Below are 14,966 nucleotides of genomic sequence, written 5' to 3' on the forward strand. Positions count from 1 at the left end.
AACAGTTTAAAAGTCTGATGAAGTTTTAAGACACTGAAAAGAGGTTCCCATAGAGGAAATTTCCTTGTAACTTTTAGTATAGATAGCTTTGCCTTGGAGACTGCAAACACACAAACAGGTTACCATAATGCCAGTGATGAGGAACAGTAAAATCTATCACCTTCTCTGTGGTAGCTGGTCATGCAGAGCATTCTGTGATACACAGAAAAATTCCTTTCACAGAAAGCCAAGGTTTGTTGTGGATATGCAAACACTACTGACACTTTGTAGGCTCTTGCTATAGCCCATCTGAGAGTATTTTTTGGACACTTATAATTTAATTCTTGTACAGTGTAAACAAGTTTGACTTACCTACCATTTAATCGCATATTCAAACAAACTTAGTAGGCAAAGAGCTGCACTGCTGAATGTGGGTGGCACAAATTACCTGCTTTTGGAGGAGTCTTTGGAGCTGGTTTCTTCTTCACTGTTGCTTCACCTAGTTAAAAAAAAAACAAAACAAACAACAAACCATGTGAATTCAAAGGTGAGCTTTGCAAGGTACCAGACTAACCACAAACTTCCATAACAAAGCGAAGTTGGCACTTGAAAATATAATACGTTCTTTCAACATATTAAACTAAAGAATTAAAAATACCTTTTAAACCACTTTTATTATCCTGGGTGATCATCAGAATAGTCACAGTTGAAGCTGAAACTTTTAAAAGAATCAAAGAAATCTTCTACATTTTCCCCATGATCTGTTATGATCCATTCCTTATAGCAGTTTAACAGGTGAAAACACTGGGCCAAGACCCATCTCATACTGACTTTCTGCTCAGATTTCCAGCGCAATCAATGCTGAACGATCTCAGTTAAAAGTAGGGTAGTTAACACCATGTTCTGCTTCTCATACCACTTGTGAGCTTGCAAAGAAACAGCAATACACCAAAAGTAAATATTAGCACCATCCCTCTACCTCAACCTCTTCCTTAAGCAGGGACAACTTTTTGTTATATTCTCAAAAGACAATGTCATATCTACAAAAATATGGCTAACAACTTGAAATCTGGACCCATAAATTTTTGGAAGACAATGTTTTACAAATTGAGCAGGGTAAGTAGAAGAACAGTGGAGAAGACATAAGTAGAAAATGGCTATTAACTATTTTTCACAAAACAAGGAGGCCACCCAATTAAATTACCAGGCGGCAGGCACAAGAGAAACAGCAAATTAAATATAACATCCATAATCTGCCTTCACAAACAAGTAATGTTTTATAATACAGAAACACAAGCAGGTTCAAAAGGACAAATTCAGAGGAGTTATGTATAGTGGTGGCCTTTAAACACAACAGTCTGGATGCCTTCAAACCACTGAATTCCAGAAGTGAAGGAGTTCATTCCTTTTACAGCACTCTCTTTTTGCCTGCTATTCTAAGCATCCTGGTCAGAGAATGGCCTCTGCTGTGAAAGAACATTTCTTATTTTCTTATGCTCAACTAGGCAGCATGATGGAAGTAGTCTGGCTTTTAAGATGTTATTGCCTCCAACGGAAGCAGCATGTGCTAAGTGCTTTTGAGTATCTGGCAGACTATACAGAGGTGCCTAGTGATAGTCATAACAGATGCAAAAGTTTTGAATTTTTTGGTCCATTCTTTTATTTTCTTATTTAGTTATTTCAAATTAGAAAGACAATGAGCAGCAAAATATCCCCCTGATTTCACCAAACAAATAAAACCAATTTTTTTTTTATTTTAAGCCTTTTGGTTGCAGCAAACTACAGCTGTGAATGATAGCCTGGATCACATCACGCGATGCTCCGTGAAACTCAGAAGCCAAGAGCTGCAAAGCCACTGTGGAAGTCTAATGCTATAGCTCAAACAACAGACAGATTGCTTTTTAGACTAACTGGAGATAGTAGGTGATGTGGTATAGGATGTGAAAAGACCAAATTACTTTAAAAATATCTAATGGCTTAGCTGTCAACAACAGTGGTTGTTGAGTTCATTCTTAAGAACTTTATGCAGTGAATACAGAAAAGTTTCTTTCCACCTTCTTTCCATTTTTAATCCCCAAAAGTATGCTTGGCTGTGCTCTGAATTTATTGATGTTGTAGCAACCAGAAACAAAAAATGGAGAGGTTGGATATTCTCACCGTACTTATTGCTGAGACAAAAAAGAATAGTTAGGTATTTCCCAAAGAAGCCTTTCTTTGACAGCTGCCAGCCCAACAGAACTACTTAAAGGTTCAGATGAGTTCTTGTGAGGCATTGTGCCCAGTATTACTGGACTACCAGGGTGTAAGCAAGGTATCTGTCCTGCCACATCTTCCATGGGGACATAACCCTCTTTAAAGTTAGCACAACTGCTCATTAAAGGGACACATTTACTTCTTGGGCCACCAACAGAGTGACATACCCTGGCTGCTGTGGTAAGTGACAGCAAATGTATTTCTACATCCTCTTTCCTGCCCAAGTTGTACAAGGAAAGGCAGCAAGTGGTGTTTTCAGAACAGCTTTCCTCTTTGTCATGGTGTGGTCACACCCTGAGCTGAACCTCTTATTTCAGGTTGGAGCCACATTATGTGGATGAAACTATGTACATGATCAGGTGCCAGCTGGAAGGCCTGTAGAGTATGGCCTCTCATCTGCTCTTAAACATCCCTGTTAATGGAAATAACCCATTAGTTACTTATTAGATGCATAACCCCACGTAAACTCACTCAGTTATATCATTTAGAAACATGTAAACATTTTTGTTTGCGTGTGTGCTGTATTTGACATCAGATTCTCTGCTTTTCTCTAAACTGAAATGAAGTAGCTGTTTGGTCTCTTCTCAGAGCTGCTGTGGCTTTTAATTCAAGCTACAATGACAGGAATTTGATTGCTCCCACACTCCATTAAGCCTGATATGAACAAAGAGCAACAAGGATGAAGAAGCACCATTTGTCAAGTGCCATCTTGGGTTGCAGATACTGTTGCTGTTTTTCAGGAAAAAAAGCAAATTCCTCAATCCAGTATGATTTTCACTCAAAGACCACCTCTTGGCCTGCACTGTGTATTCATTGCAGTACCTTAGTTGGTAGGCAAGGTCCATGCATACAGGAAAAACTACACTTAAGCAAGTGTAAAAGACCCTCACCTCAGTGAAGATTTCCATAGAAGCAAAGCAGAGAACATGAACTCATCACTTCATTCAGCTGGGGCACTACTTTTATATGTAAGTACAATTTTTTAAAATTTAAATTTCAGTTTATACCCACCAGGACATTATATTCACTTAACTGAGGATATATGGACTGGCACTGGACTTCATCACACCATGCAGGTTGCCAGGGGTTGCTGGAAGGTCTGGCTGAATATCCCATTTTTCAGACACAAACAGCCCTGAGCAGAAATGAAAGGCTGGGACAGGGTGGAAGGGGATGAGTACAGGGACAGGTCTCTGGCTCTGTGTAGTTGGGTTCCTTGGCTAGTAGTGTACAGTCCACTGTTCTTAGATCTTCTTTAAGAATACCAGCTCATCTTATACATCTCTTTGAAATGCAACTTTTTTTTTTTTTCTTTTTTTTTTTAAAGACTGCTGGAGACAGTTAGTGAAAAAATCTAATAAGATTACTCAAAGTTGACAAGGTCAAATGATTGTTTTCATTAAAATATTTGAGCCTCTTGGAAATGTTAGCTCAAGTCTGCTTCTGCTGCATTTTTTTTTTCTTAAAGATGGTTTGTCTTTCTTTTGGTATTTACACTGAAATGGGCTGGTGCTGAAAATCAGCCTGGAAGTAAAAGGACTAATATTTCCCCCTTAAATGAATCTGCCTCCCGGAAACAACATAAACATTACAAGGCAGATTTGTCTCTTACAGAGCTTGTTTTTGAGTGGGGGGACATAAAGCAAAAAGGGGAAAAACCCCATACAGGCTGGTAGCTGCCAGACATTTGGTCGTGCTCTTCCATTCCCTGATGGTGCAGTAGTGAGAGCAGATATGCTCAGAAGCCTCCGTCTCTCTTTTTTGCTTCCCTTTTTTGGAATTTTACTAAAAATAGGAATAGCCCTCCCCTGAAATGGCTCTCTGCACAATATGCTTTCATAAAGCATGAAGTGAAACTCTTAGGATCTGAAAAAAACATCAGTACTCAAGATAATATTTCCAACCGATCCATAATTCCTACTGTCATCCCTGAGGAACATGCCTGAAATTATGTGCATGTCTTCTGTAGTGATGGATTTCAGCACCTGGCAAACAAATACAGTTAATACCTAACTCAGTTAACATAAGGAATAAGACCTATCCCAGCATCTGTCTGCTTGTGGAACAGCCTCATTTTAGCTCAGGAGAGTAGAAGGGTTAATGACATACTCTCATACTGCAAAGCACATAACAAACAATATTCGCCTCATGCAAAACATGTCAAGATTTCATCTTCTTAGAGGAACTAAATTGGGATTTTTTCAGTGTTTTCAGAGTTCAAGAGAAACTGAAAAAAGAAGCAATGTCTGTAATGTGTCAGACACCATGATAAGAAGAATATTTATGGAAAATTTATGGAAAGCCCAGATTCAAGTATCTGCTCCTTCTTCCCCATCTCACTTGGATCCTTCAGGCTTGTGGGATGTGAGATCATGAGGTTTCTCTCTCCCCCATGGAAATGAATGAATCCCAGTGTAACCTCCTTCAGACCCTTCTGGGGATAGATATCCAGGTCTGAATCAAAAGTGACTGTTCTCTCTCAAGCTTCACTACTGCCTGCTTTGCCAGAAAGCATGGGATGACTGAGAGCAAGAAGTAGAGAAAAAAATGAAACATTTGGCCTTCTGGTCAAAGTAATCAATGATTCTGTTCTATCCTTGCTTCTGTCACAGACTTAGTTGATGGCACAAAACTCGTTACAGATTTTAGCACAGACAAGATGAAACAGGAGAAAAATTATGGCTACAATTGTAGCAGGAAGAGACAAAATATCATTACCTACAAGTTTATTTGTACATTCATGAACCTGTGCTAATTGCTAGAGAGGAAAATGACAGACACAATGCACTGAACACCAGTGGCTTGAAAACTTCAGCAAGATTTAAGTTTAAACAGTTTCACTTCATTGCATCTCAAAGAGCAAATTTCCTATGCTTCCAAATAACTAACTGTTCAGTGTCTAAATACAATAAAACAGAAAGCAGCTCTGGCTAAAATTTGATGACAAGCAGGAATTAGAAAACTTAATTCTATGCAAGTCAGTTATTTGAGTTTATGTGCCTCATAACAGTTTTTTAAAGCTTTTCTTTTATTTTTCATTTAAAAAACCTGTCATTTTGTTGCAACATCCCATATTTAGTTTCTAAATCATGCAGAGATTGTCCTCTAATTGAGAAATGTACAGTGTCTGCCTTTTGAAAACAAAAATAAAACCCAGGAAATACTCACTTTTGCATTCCAATCAAGAGAGAGCTAGCAAATACCAGCACACTCAGAGCTTCAATAATATGATCTGGTACACTGAAAATAACTCAGTATTTTAAAACAGCTCAACTAAAGGAATAAACAATTCCATGGCAGTTTAGTAGCACAGTTCTTGAGCAACTTCTACAATTAAACCAAATCTGAGCAGTGCAGAAGAGATCCAGTATGAAATACAGCTCACAAACAGTCCAGACCATGTAAAATGCTCTAAAAGCTCTGGCAGGCGCAAGACAGCAAGATTAGTTTCTTAAGTATAAGTTTAATTTTTACCTTTTTTATGTCCTGGGAGAACATGTAGAATTAGACACTAAAGAGTTGTACCCAAGTGTGTAGGGAGAGGAATGTAAGGTTGGCTACCATCCTGCTACCCAGTCTGTTCCATAGGAAACACTGCCAAGTCCCCTGGGTATTCAGGAGCTCCAAATGGTTTCAGTGGCAAAAGCTAGGTGCTATATGCTTTTGGATATTAATTAAGCCAGTGGATTTAGGTCCCTGTTATATAAAGAAGAAACTTAATGCTTCTATTACATGCCTCAGATGTGCAATTTCTAGCCAACCGACTTAACTGGAGATTAATGAAGTGTAACACCAGTTCAAGGCCACATTGCAAAAACTATTCATTGTTCTCTGCATAGGGCAGTCAGTAAACATTTCTGTCTTCTTCAGTCAACATACAGATATGTAGGATGGACTCCATGAAACACACATGGAAAATACTGTTCTGTGCCAATGCTAACTCAGAAAATCTCAGTACGATGAGAGCTGTAAAGTAACTTGGCAGAGATTCAAAATGCATGCCCAGCATTAGAGAAACAGTGCTGAACTGGGCACTCAGGAGAAGGAATCTGGACAACAAATTAGTGTTTCTCTATTGCTCATTTTAAACATAAAAACAGATTTATTTTTTCATCTATGGAAGCAACCAACCTTGAGAGCCAGCAGGTTAAATCTTGCATTGCCTTTTTGCCTCAGCCCAACTTGGCTGTCAGGCCTTGTGGCACAGCTATTCACTATTGGACCCCCGAGACTCAGGAATTAAGGTAGCACCTTTCATAATTTAGAGTGTCAGAGAAATCCTATTCAGGTCTTAAAAACAGCTAATGGCAATGTGATTTACATGTACTAAGAGCAGAATTTTCAGCTTAGGAAAAAAGATGAATTTTTCCTTGAAAAGCTTGGTCAGAGGCTTCTCTGACAATGTAATTCATATTGTTCTAACACACTAAGTACTTGCACTCACTGTGCAGAAAATGTCTTGGATCTCACAACAGCCAGGAGAAGAGCAGCACGAGCCTTCTGGGAAATGAATGGGACTGAGGGACTGGCTTGGACAGCCTCATTGACCCTCAAGAGCATCTCAGACTATCCCAGTGACCAAAGAGGTCAGCAGCAGTCACAGATCACAGCTGCTACCCAGTGCCCACATTTCTGCAATTAAAAGAAGATCTCTGACCAGAACAGTCACTTCCTTAGTAATTGAGTTTTTCATTTAGAAAGTGGCAGGTTTTACGCTTAGGACAAAACAATCTGCCATGAAACGAAGATTTTGAAACGTTTCTTATTTATCAATGCCATGATTCATATTATTTTCATAGAATGGAAATCAATAGAAAACTTGAAGTGTTTACTGGTTTAGTTATATATTAACTAAATTGGACACACCAAGTTTAATGTTTTAATAACATTTTCTTAAAGGTGCTTGCAGCCTTGGATTCTCTGACAAGACTGCTTATTAAAGAGTAAATAAGAGAACTGCATGCTAATCACTTGGCTACAGACTCATAATTTTTCCATGGTGATTAACACTTACAGTTCTCCCTACTATGGACAAGAATATCTCCCTACTAAGGAAATGAGTATATTAACATAATAAGGGGTCCTGTTTAGCATATTTACTTTTATGGCCCATTGTTCCAGAGATGTCACTGCTCAGCTTTGCATTCAAGTACAAAAAATGTTAAAAATTCAAATCTGGGGAGGTAACAGTGAAACCTTCCAGAGGATTTGATCTGGACAGTGTCAGTGGTGACATTTTATTAATAACCATCAGCAAGGAAATACAGCTGTCTAACCAAAAATGCGTTTGACATGAAATCAAATGTTTTATATAGTAGCACATATAAAAGATTTCTATCAGCAAGCTACCAAATACTGCTAAATAGCTTGCAGGTATGTAGACGAAGTTGTTTTCTTTGATGTAACTTTATTTTTAACTGAGTAAAAGAACTTATATTTGTGCAATCAAACTCTGCTGGGTCAGCCCTTCAATGTATGTGGTCTGGATATGAGAACAGTGGGTTTAAGAAGTATTACTCAGATGAGGGAATCTGGGATATCCTGTTAGGTTTTCATAATAATGATTGTGACAGGTGATAATTACCATTTCTTAATATTTACTGGAAGTAGTTCTGTGAATTAGCCCTACAAAAAAACATTGGGCATTTCTTTCCAAACACTTTAATCCAATGCTTAGATTTATGAGGATTATTTTCTAAAGCATTAAAGTTTTTTTTCTCAGTAGCAATAAATGGGATACAGTTTCTTCCTACTATAGTAAAGTTATGTTGCATGGCTCAGCTGTGGTGAAGTTAAAAAATAGAAAATCTAACTGCTGTAATATTCCTTTTTCATTAGCAAATCTTAAAAAAAGCATTTGAATAAAAGTTCCTTTGGAAAGCTCATGTTTCATGTAAACTATTGTGATGCCACTTAAAAAAATCTATACCATCTTCAATACTGCATGTAAACCAATCCTGAGATTGAGGATCAAGGAAGTTGGGTTCTAGATCTGCAAACAAATCTGCCTCACCTTGGGCTAATTCCTGCTGGCTTGGTCCTCTGCTTAAGACACATTAAGGACAAAAAAAAGTTTGCAAATTTGAAGTAGTAATATATTTTTTTGAAAAAGGAATATTTATTTGTGAACATTCAAACCTTTATTTACTCTTAAAAATCTCAAGCAGCACTTTGATTTTTCCACAGTCTGTTGCGAGAAAAACATTTATTTAATAAGCACTGAAGATTTTGCAAGTGGCTTTGGTAATTGAAATAACCATTTCCCTTTAAGCTTAATTTGAAGTAAGTTCTAATTTCAAAGGGAAATGGGTGCCTAAATCCCTTCACGGCAGTTTCAAAGCTTTCTAGAGAAATATTCAAGTGGTGAGAATTTTGGGCTTGGTGTTTCTGCTACAGGGCTGTGTCAAGCCAGGAGACCCTTACATTACCCACTGATTGTTCTGGCATGGCATGGAGTATGCAGCATGATAAATAATGAAAGGGTCCAATTTTCCACTGCCTCTTTTAGCAGAAACGTAACACTTTATTATTCTAACTCAGTAACATTTGACATCCACTGAGCAAGGACTCAAGTGACAAAGCCCAAGTCAGTGGAGTCAGTAAAGAATGAACCAGTTCCAGAGGTGCCCTTCCCCTCTTCTCCCTTTTATTTCACCCAGCTTCAAAGGTGAATCTGTTTCTTATTCTCAGAACCAGTATTATTTATTCTATTTATCCTTAGAGGGTTGCATAATTATTACTAAATTCTGGTGACACAATATTAATTCCAAGCAAAAGGAAATACATTGTAAGTTTTGTAATTTGCCAGCATGGGAGCAATCTTTTTGCAGTAAACACTGCAAGCATCCATTCAGAGATGTTGTTAATCACTGAATGACACACAGCTTCCTCCATAATGTCCTTATTCTACACCAGAATCCAGTATGTATTGCATATCAAAAGAAGCAATGCCCCAAATTCTGCTTACTATTGGATTTCTGTAGCTTACAAGCCCCAAGCTTCCAGTAATTAAATAACAGTCAGAATGAGCAGCCAAATGACCTGAGTCAACTATTCTCACAGTGAGACAAATTCTACAGGTTAACATACTGACAACATTCACTCCTCCACAAAAAGAAATGTATTGATCTTTGCTTTCAGGAACCTAAAGTTAATTATTTTCCTTAAAGTTTCTACTAGGGGAAAAAAACTAAGGATCACTTGTAATTTATCTGAAGGGAGAAAAGGATGGCATAGCTGCTAACCATTAAATTTGACTTGCACTTCTTCAAAGAATGTGGGAAAAAATAGGGTTCTTTTCCCTGCAAAGCATTTCTAAAAAGTACAGAGAATATATAGTCTCTCTCTATCCCATAGAGTATATACTGCTGTGATTGAATTCACTACTAAGAATTCAGAATCTATTCACTATTAATTCTAATCACATTATTGGGAATATTTTTTCTCTCTTTCTTGAACATCAATCTGTACACTCTACTTGCCATTAGGACTGTTGGTAACTTGATGTGACAACAAAGACCAGAAAAGATCAGAGCAAAAATGTATCTCCTTATTAGACTAGGACATCTTAGTTCACAGTTATTCTCTATTAGCTTTCTTTTCAAGAGATATGCAGTAAAGATAGACTACACCTGACTTGTAAAGCCCATTCTCTTTCAGCTAAGGAACTTTAAAATCTCTACATCTGATAAAAATTTCAGTGTAGTCCACTGGATCTATTTTGTGTATTTTTCCCCTGACAAACATACAAATAAAAACTTATTTCAGAAGACAAATACATTCCTCAGAGACTCAGATGTTAAAAAAGCACCTGTGAAATCTCTGCAGTCAAATCCTTTTAAAATTAAATATGTATTTTTCAAAGCTTTTCCAAAAACTGTTTCAAAGCCCAGTTTCCTAACATTCTCTCTGTTTACCTTGATGTCTACTGTGCAGCAGGAAAGATGTTTTAAAGATATTTTGAAAAATAGAGCTTATGAGAAGTTCAAGAACTTGAAACACTGAAATAATATGCCTTGTAGAAAAATCATTCCCTATTATTTCAACCTTCTTTCCCCAAATATTCCTGCAGCCAGAGTTGGTCTCTTCTGTTTTGCTATGTATTTCAATTTCCACTAAAACCAGAAGCAAAAGAAGCAGGATGTGGACCAGGTCATTTATCTCCATATTTAGACTTAGTTCCCGACTCACACTTTCTCCTGGGAAAGCTGCAATTGATAACACTGCTGGGAGGATCAGCTGAAATGTGTGTGTTGTATGCATAAAAATTCAACTCAAGACACTATTCTGTGGAGTTTTAAATGGCTTTCAAATGTTCTATTCTATGTTCAATAACAAAATCATTGTTCTTGTTGTTATTTATGGCACTTGAAGCTCAGGAGCAGAGGTGGAGCATGTCAGTGTGACTCTTCCCCCATCCCCAAAGAGGGGCTGGAGAGAGAGTTATAATGCTCAGCCAGAAACTCAGAAATAGCTGTAGCCCAGGGCATAGTTATGTAAGTCACATTTTCAGAAGCACAATTACTACCTGTGATCATCAATCACTATAAAACTGCTCTGACTCCTGCTGAAAGCAGCTGAAAATGTTCTTGCTGGAAGACCAGATTAGAGTTTATTTGTTTTTTTATTTTTTGAGACAGCTGGATAAAATATTTTGTATTTCTATTAAACCACATGTTTACATCTTTTTAAGAACTCACATGGTGGACACCTTAGATAAAAAAAAATTCAAATACTAGTTTTGATTTAAAAGATATTTGTATCCCTTAATTTCGTAAGTAGTACTGGTGTTAGAAATTCCTGAAGTGACTTTATTGTGCTGCCTTTACCACTTAGTTTCCTCTTAAGCAGATGGGTGTATGCTGAGTAGCAAAAATGGGAATTTATAGCTAATTTATTATTTTAGAAAGCATTAAAAGCAAGTTAAGCATTTAGGCTTAAAACGTAGAATGCAAAATTTGCATCATCACTTTCCATGGTCATGCCAGAAAAGGACAGATTATTATACAGGGCATTTCAGTCAACATCCTTTGCCTACCAATCTAGTAAAATAAGTATCTATATTTACTATATAGTATATATTTACTACCACCAATAGTAAAACTTCAGATTGTGCACGCAGGACACAACACAAATTGAAGCAAACTACTCGAGTATTTCTGTGCTCTTTGAGAGGCAGCCAAAAATAAATCGGTGTCACAAGTTTATTGCACCATTATGAAAAACAGAGAGTAGAGTGGGCGAGGTCTGAACTCACAGTTTGGGCTCTTATTTCTAATCCCCACATGGCAAAAACTCATTTCACATGACTTAAGTGCACGGGCTAAAGAAACAGCACAGGCTTCTGATTCTGAAGGGAATGACCACAGAATCCCAAAGCACTCTTTTGTTTCCACTGAAAAGAAAGCAAATCAAATCAGTCACTTACTCTCTGTTGGCAGCACTGGGGGAAGTGTGGTCTTAGGCTTCTTGGTCTTCTTCTCAGTAGGCTTTGAGGTCTTTGAGGCATCTGCAATCAAAACAAATAATAAAATACAAATCCTATTTGAAAATCAATAATGAAAAAGCTGTCTAATAAAAGGTTTATTTTGGATCTTTCTGCAAAGTTAGAGGAAATTGCCGTCCTTTAGGCTTTTAAGAAGAATTTTCTGCACAGATTTGCTGGAGACTCTCACATTCTGAAACAAAGACAGAGCAGAGAGAAAAAAAACCTCTACAAAAGCAGCTGCACTAAGAACTCAAGTAAGCAGCTAGACAAGAAGTCCCGTGTAAGCTGATAGGTATTTTATATGAATAGATCAAATACAATGTGCACAGAGCTGTGTAAGACAGTGCAGAGATAAGGAAAACAAAGCCATACAGAAACATCATTTCATTCAAAAGAATCTTTTGGCATTTCTTCTATTCTACTGTTTATGTGATCAATTCAGATTAACCCATTTTGAAGAGCAACATTTCCTCTATCAGTTTAAATTTTTCCAAGAAACATTATTGGCTATTTGCTTATTCCTAAACAGAAACAGCAGAAGGGACACCACAGGACTGAAGTTTGATGGGTTCTAGTATTTTCACAATTGTACAGCTCTTATCCAGAAATTGCTCATCACTACAGGCTACACCAACACCTAGGAGTCAATAAAGCTCCCTTCCATGTGTATCCCACATGAGAGATAAATAAATAAATCCCATGAGATATAAATAAAAGGTGCAACGTTTTTAAGGTTATTCCAAGCTGAGCATGATTACAGGGCTGGAGCACTTCTCCTACGAAGACAGGCTGAGAGAGCTGGGGCAGTTCAGCCTGAAGAGAAGAGAGCTTTGGGGAGACCTTAGAGCCCCTTCCAGTGCCTAAATCGGCTTCAAGAGAGCTGGGGAGACTACAGACAAGGATCTGTAGTGCCACATCAAGAAAGAATGGCTTTAGGCTGAAGGAGGCAAAGTCTAGATTAAATATTAGGAAGAAATTCTTCACTGTGAGGGTCATGAAGCACTGGCAGAGGTTGTCCAAAGAGGTTATGGACTTCCCATCCCTGGGGTGTTCAAGATCAGGCTGGATGGGGCTTTGAGCAACCTGATCTATGGGAAGGAGTCCCTGGTCATGGTAGGGGTTGGAACAAAATGATCTTTAAGGTCCCTTCCAACACAAACCATTTAGGATTTAATGAATGATCTAAAATGCAAATCCTAATAAGCTCTGCTTGTTATATTGTTTGATCCTGACATTTATATTTGGAAGAAAGATTATGATTATAGATTGTGATCTCACCAATAGCTGTATCACTTTACAGCTCTCAAATATTCAGCTTCACAGTATTTGTGAATGAGAGAGCTGTTAGCTACCAGGGAAAAAGATGACATAAATGTTATGGAAACAGCTATTTTAGTCACCTTCCTCTAGGTGCCAGTGTGTGAAAATTCCATCTAACTTTCCTAAAAAGTTAACTGAGGAAGAGAGAATCTCCTAGTAAATAATTCCGAGCAGGAGGCTGTGTGAGAGTTCAGACATTCAGATTCTACAGATCTGCCAACTGAAGTCGAACATTCCTCCAATCCTGAGTTATTGATGTCAAAAGAAATATAATGATTATGGTTACTTAATCTAAAAATCAGTATCTGGAATCCTGATAGTGGACTGAAGAAGGGAGAAATCTGAACTCTTGTTTTAGATCACTCGATTCTAATTTTGAAATAACAGTCATCCCCTCTGCCAGTCTTAGACATGGGATATCGCATGGCGTCTTTCCGAAATAGCTGGAGTTTGCTATGGTGCCATTTGTTAAAAACCTCTTCCCAGTAGCATGCCAGTGGAGAACAAAAAAGGCCAATGAGGCAGCCAGCACAGAGGTGGGGAATGTGGTCATCCTGGTGCCCCACATGATGTGAGCAGTGAGCTCCTAATGCCGTGGGTGCCACCACCACAGAAAGCCAGACAGCCGAGGTCATGGCATTCACATCATCAGGCAAGGAGCTCACAGCTCCCATGATCAAGACTTTGCAAGCCAAGCTCTACCTGTAGCCTCCTAGAGCATGCATTTTCCAACAGGAAACTTGAAGTGGGAAATAGGCTAAGGGAAGCTTCAGAAAGAAAAGCAACTATTTGAAGGAGAACAGAAGACAGAGGAAAGACACATAAGAGACATTTAAAAGTTGCTACAGTAGCTCTAGAGAACCACTGTATGCTAAGCTTTTGATGTTCTGATCTTTCAACACTTTGGATCTGTGGTGGTTGAGGTGTTTGAGAGACTGTATTTTGCTTAAAGCCTCTTCTTTGAACTTCATCACTGACAAAATTTATTACTTTAAATTACAGAACTATAAAAAATAGCTTATCAAATATCTACGACAGATTACGCTCTGACCACAGTATCACAGAAGGTACAGGTATATTTACTTGTAAGTTTATGTGTAATTAATTCCTTTTCCAGTTACATGAAGACTGACCTTTAGTGAGAAGTTACAGAATCACATTCTTACCTTGTGTCATGTAACATTAGGAAAAAACTAGTTTTCTTTTGTAGACCTCCTGCCATAAATACCACATAAATACCACCTCAGGAACACAGCTGTGAAGATTCAGTACCCAAGTTCTGTTATTAGGCTTGTTGTCTAGTTTTGTGTTCATTTTAGTCACAGTGGAAAGTCTCAGATTATTCAAAAATAAGCTCACCAGAAGGTGACTTGATAAGAAGAACATTTGGTTACTTAAAGCCCCTCAAATAATTTGAACTCCATGGCAGCTTTGTAAGTCTATGTCTCACTCAGCCTCACCTAGGCCTTGCCCAAGGCCAAGACTATTTAACAAGAGTACAGTGTCATCAGCATGACCACAGCTGACAACAAATGCCTCAGTCAGTAAATTATCCATGTTCTAAAACTATGGAACACAAGGATGGTTGAGCTGCTAATTTGTTTATTTTTGCCCACTTATGCTAGAAAACCAAATAACCAAACATCTATGAGTGCAAAGAACTGGGGAGTTGTTGAGTGAGAAATGTGCCACATGCAGTCCTGAGGCACACTGACACCCAGACTCACCCAGGGAATTCTCACTGGCTCTCAAAGGATGCACATAGCTCAGAAACAAATCTTACAAGTTCAGGTTACTGCTCTAAAAACCTTCTAGAAATACAGTGGGCAGCAGCAGAAACAGATTATTCCACAAAGCATCCAGAGCCCTTCGTTCTGCACTGTCTCTCTGCTCATGCTCTGTTATGGTAGACATTGTATTACCTATT

At 38.1% G+C, this 14,966-nt stretch overlaps 1 protein-coding gene across 3 annotated transcripts in view; it reads right to left on the reverse strand.

Annotated features, from left to right (window-relative positions):
* The window catches only part of MYLK (myosin light chain kinase), a 194,260-nt gene that overhangs the window by 46,591 nt on the left and 132,703 nt on the right, over window positions 1–14,966 (reverse strand). For all 3 annotated transcript variants that reach the window (XM_015634874.3, XM_015634872.3, XM_015634873.1), the window contains 2 exons: window positions 11,660–11,740; window positions 428–478 (listed from right to left, as the gene is read on the reverse strand). In XM_015634874.3, the coding sequence (XP_015490360.1) occupies window positions 428–478; window positions 11,660–11,740 (132 nt within the window). The remainder of the gene's footprint in view (window positions 1–427; window positions 479–11,659; window positions 11,741–14,966) is intronic.

Source organism: Parus major, chromosome 7 (genome assembly GCF_001522545.3).
Source record: "Parus major isolate Abel chromosome 7, Parus_major1.1, whole genome shotgun sequence".
NCBI lineage: Eukaryota > Metazoa > Chordata > Aves > Passeriformes > Paridae > Parus > Parus major.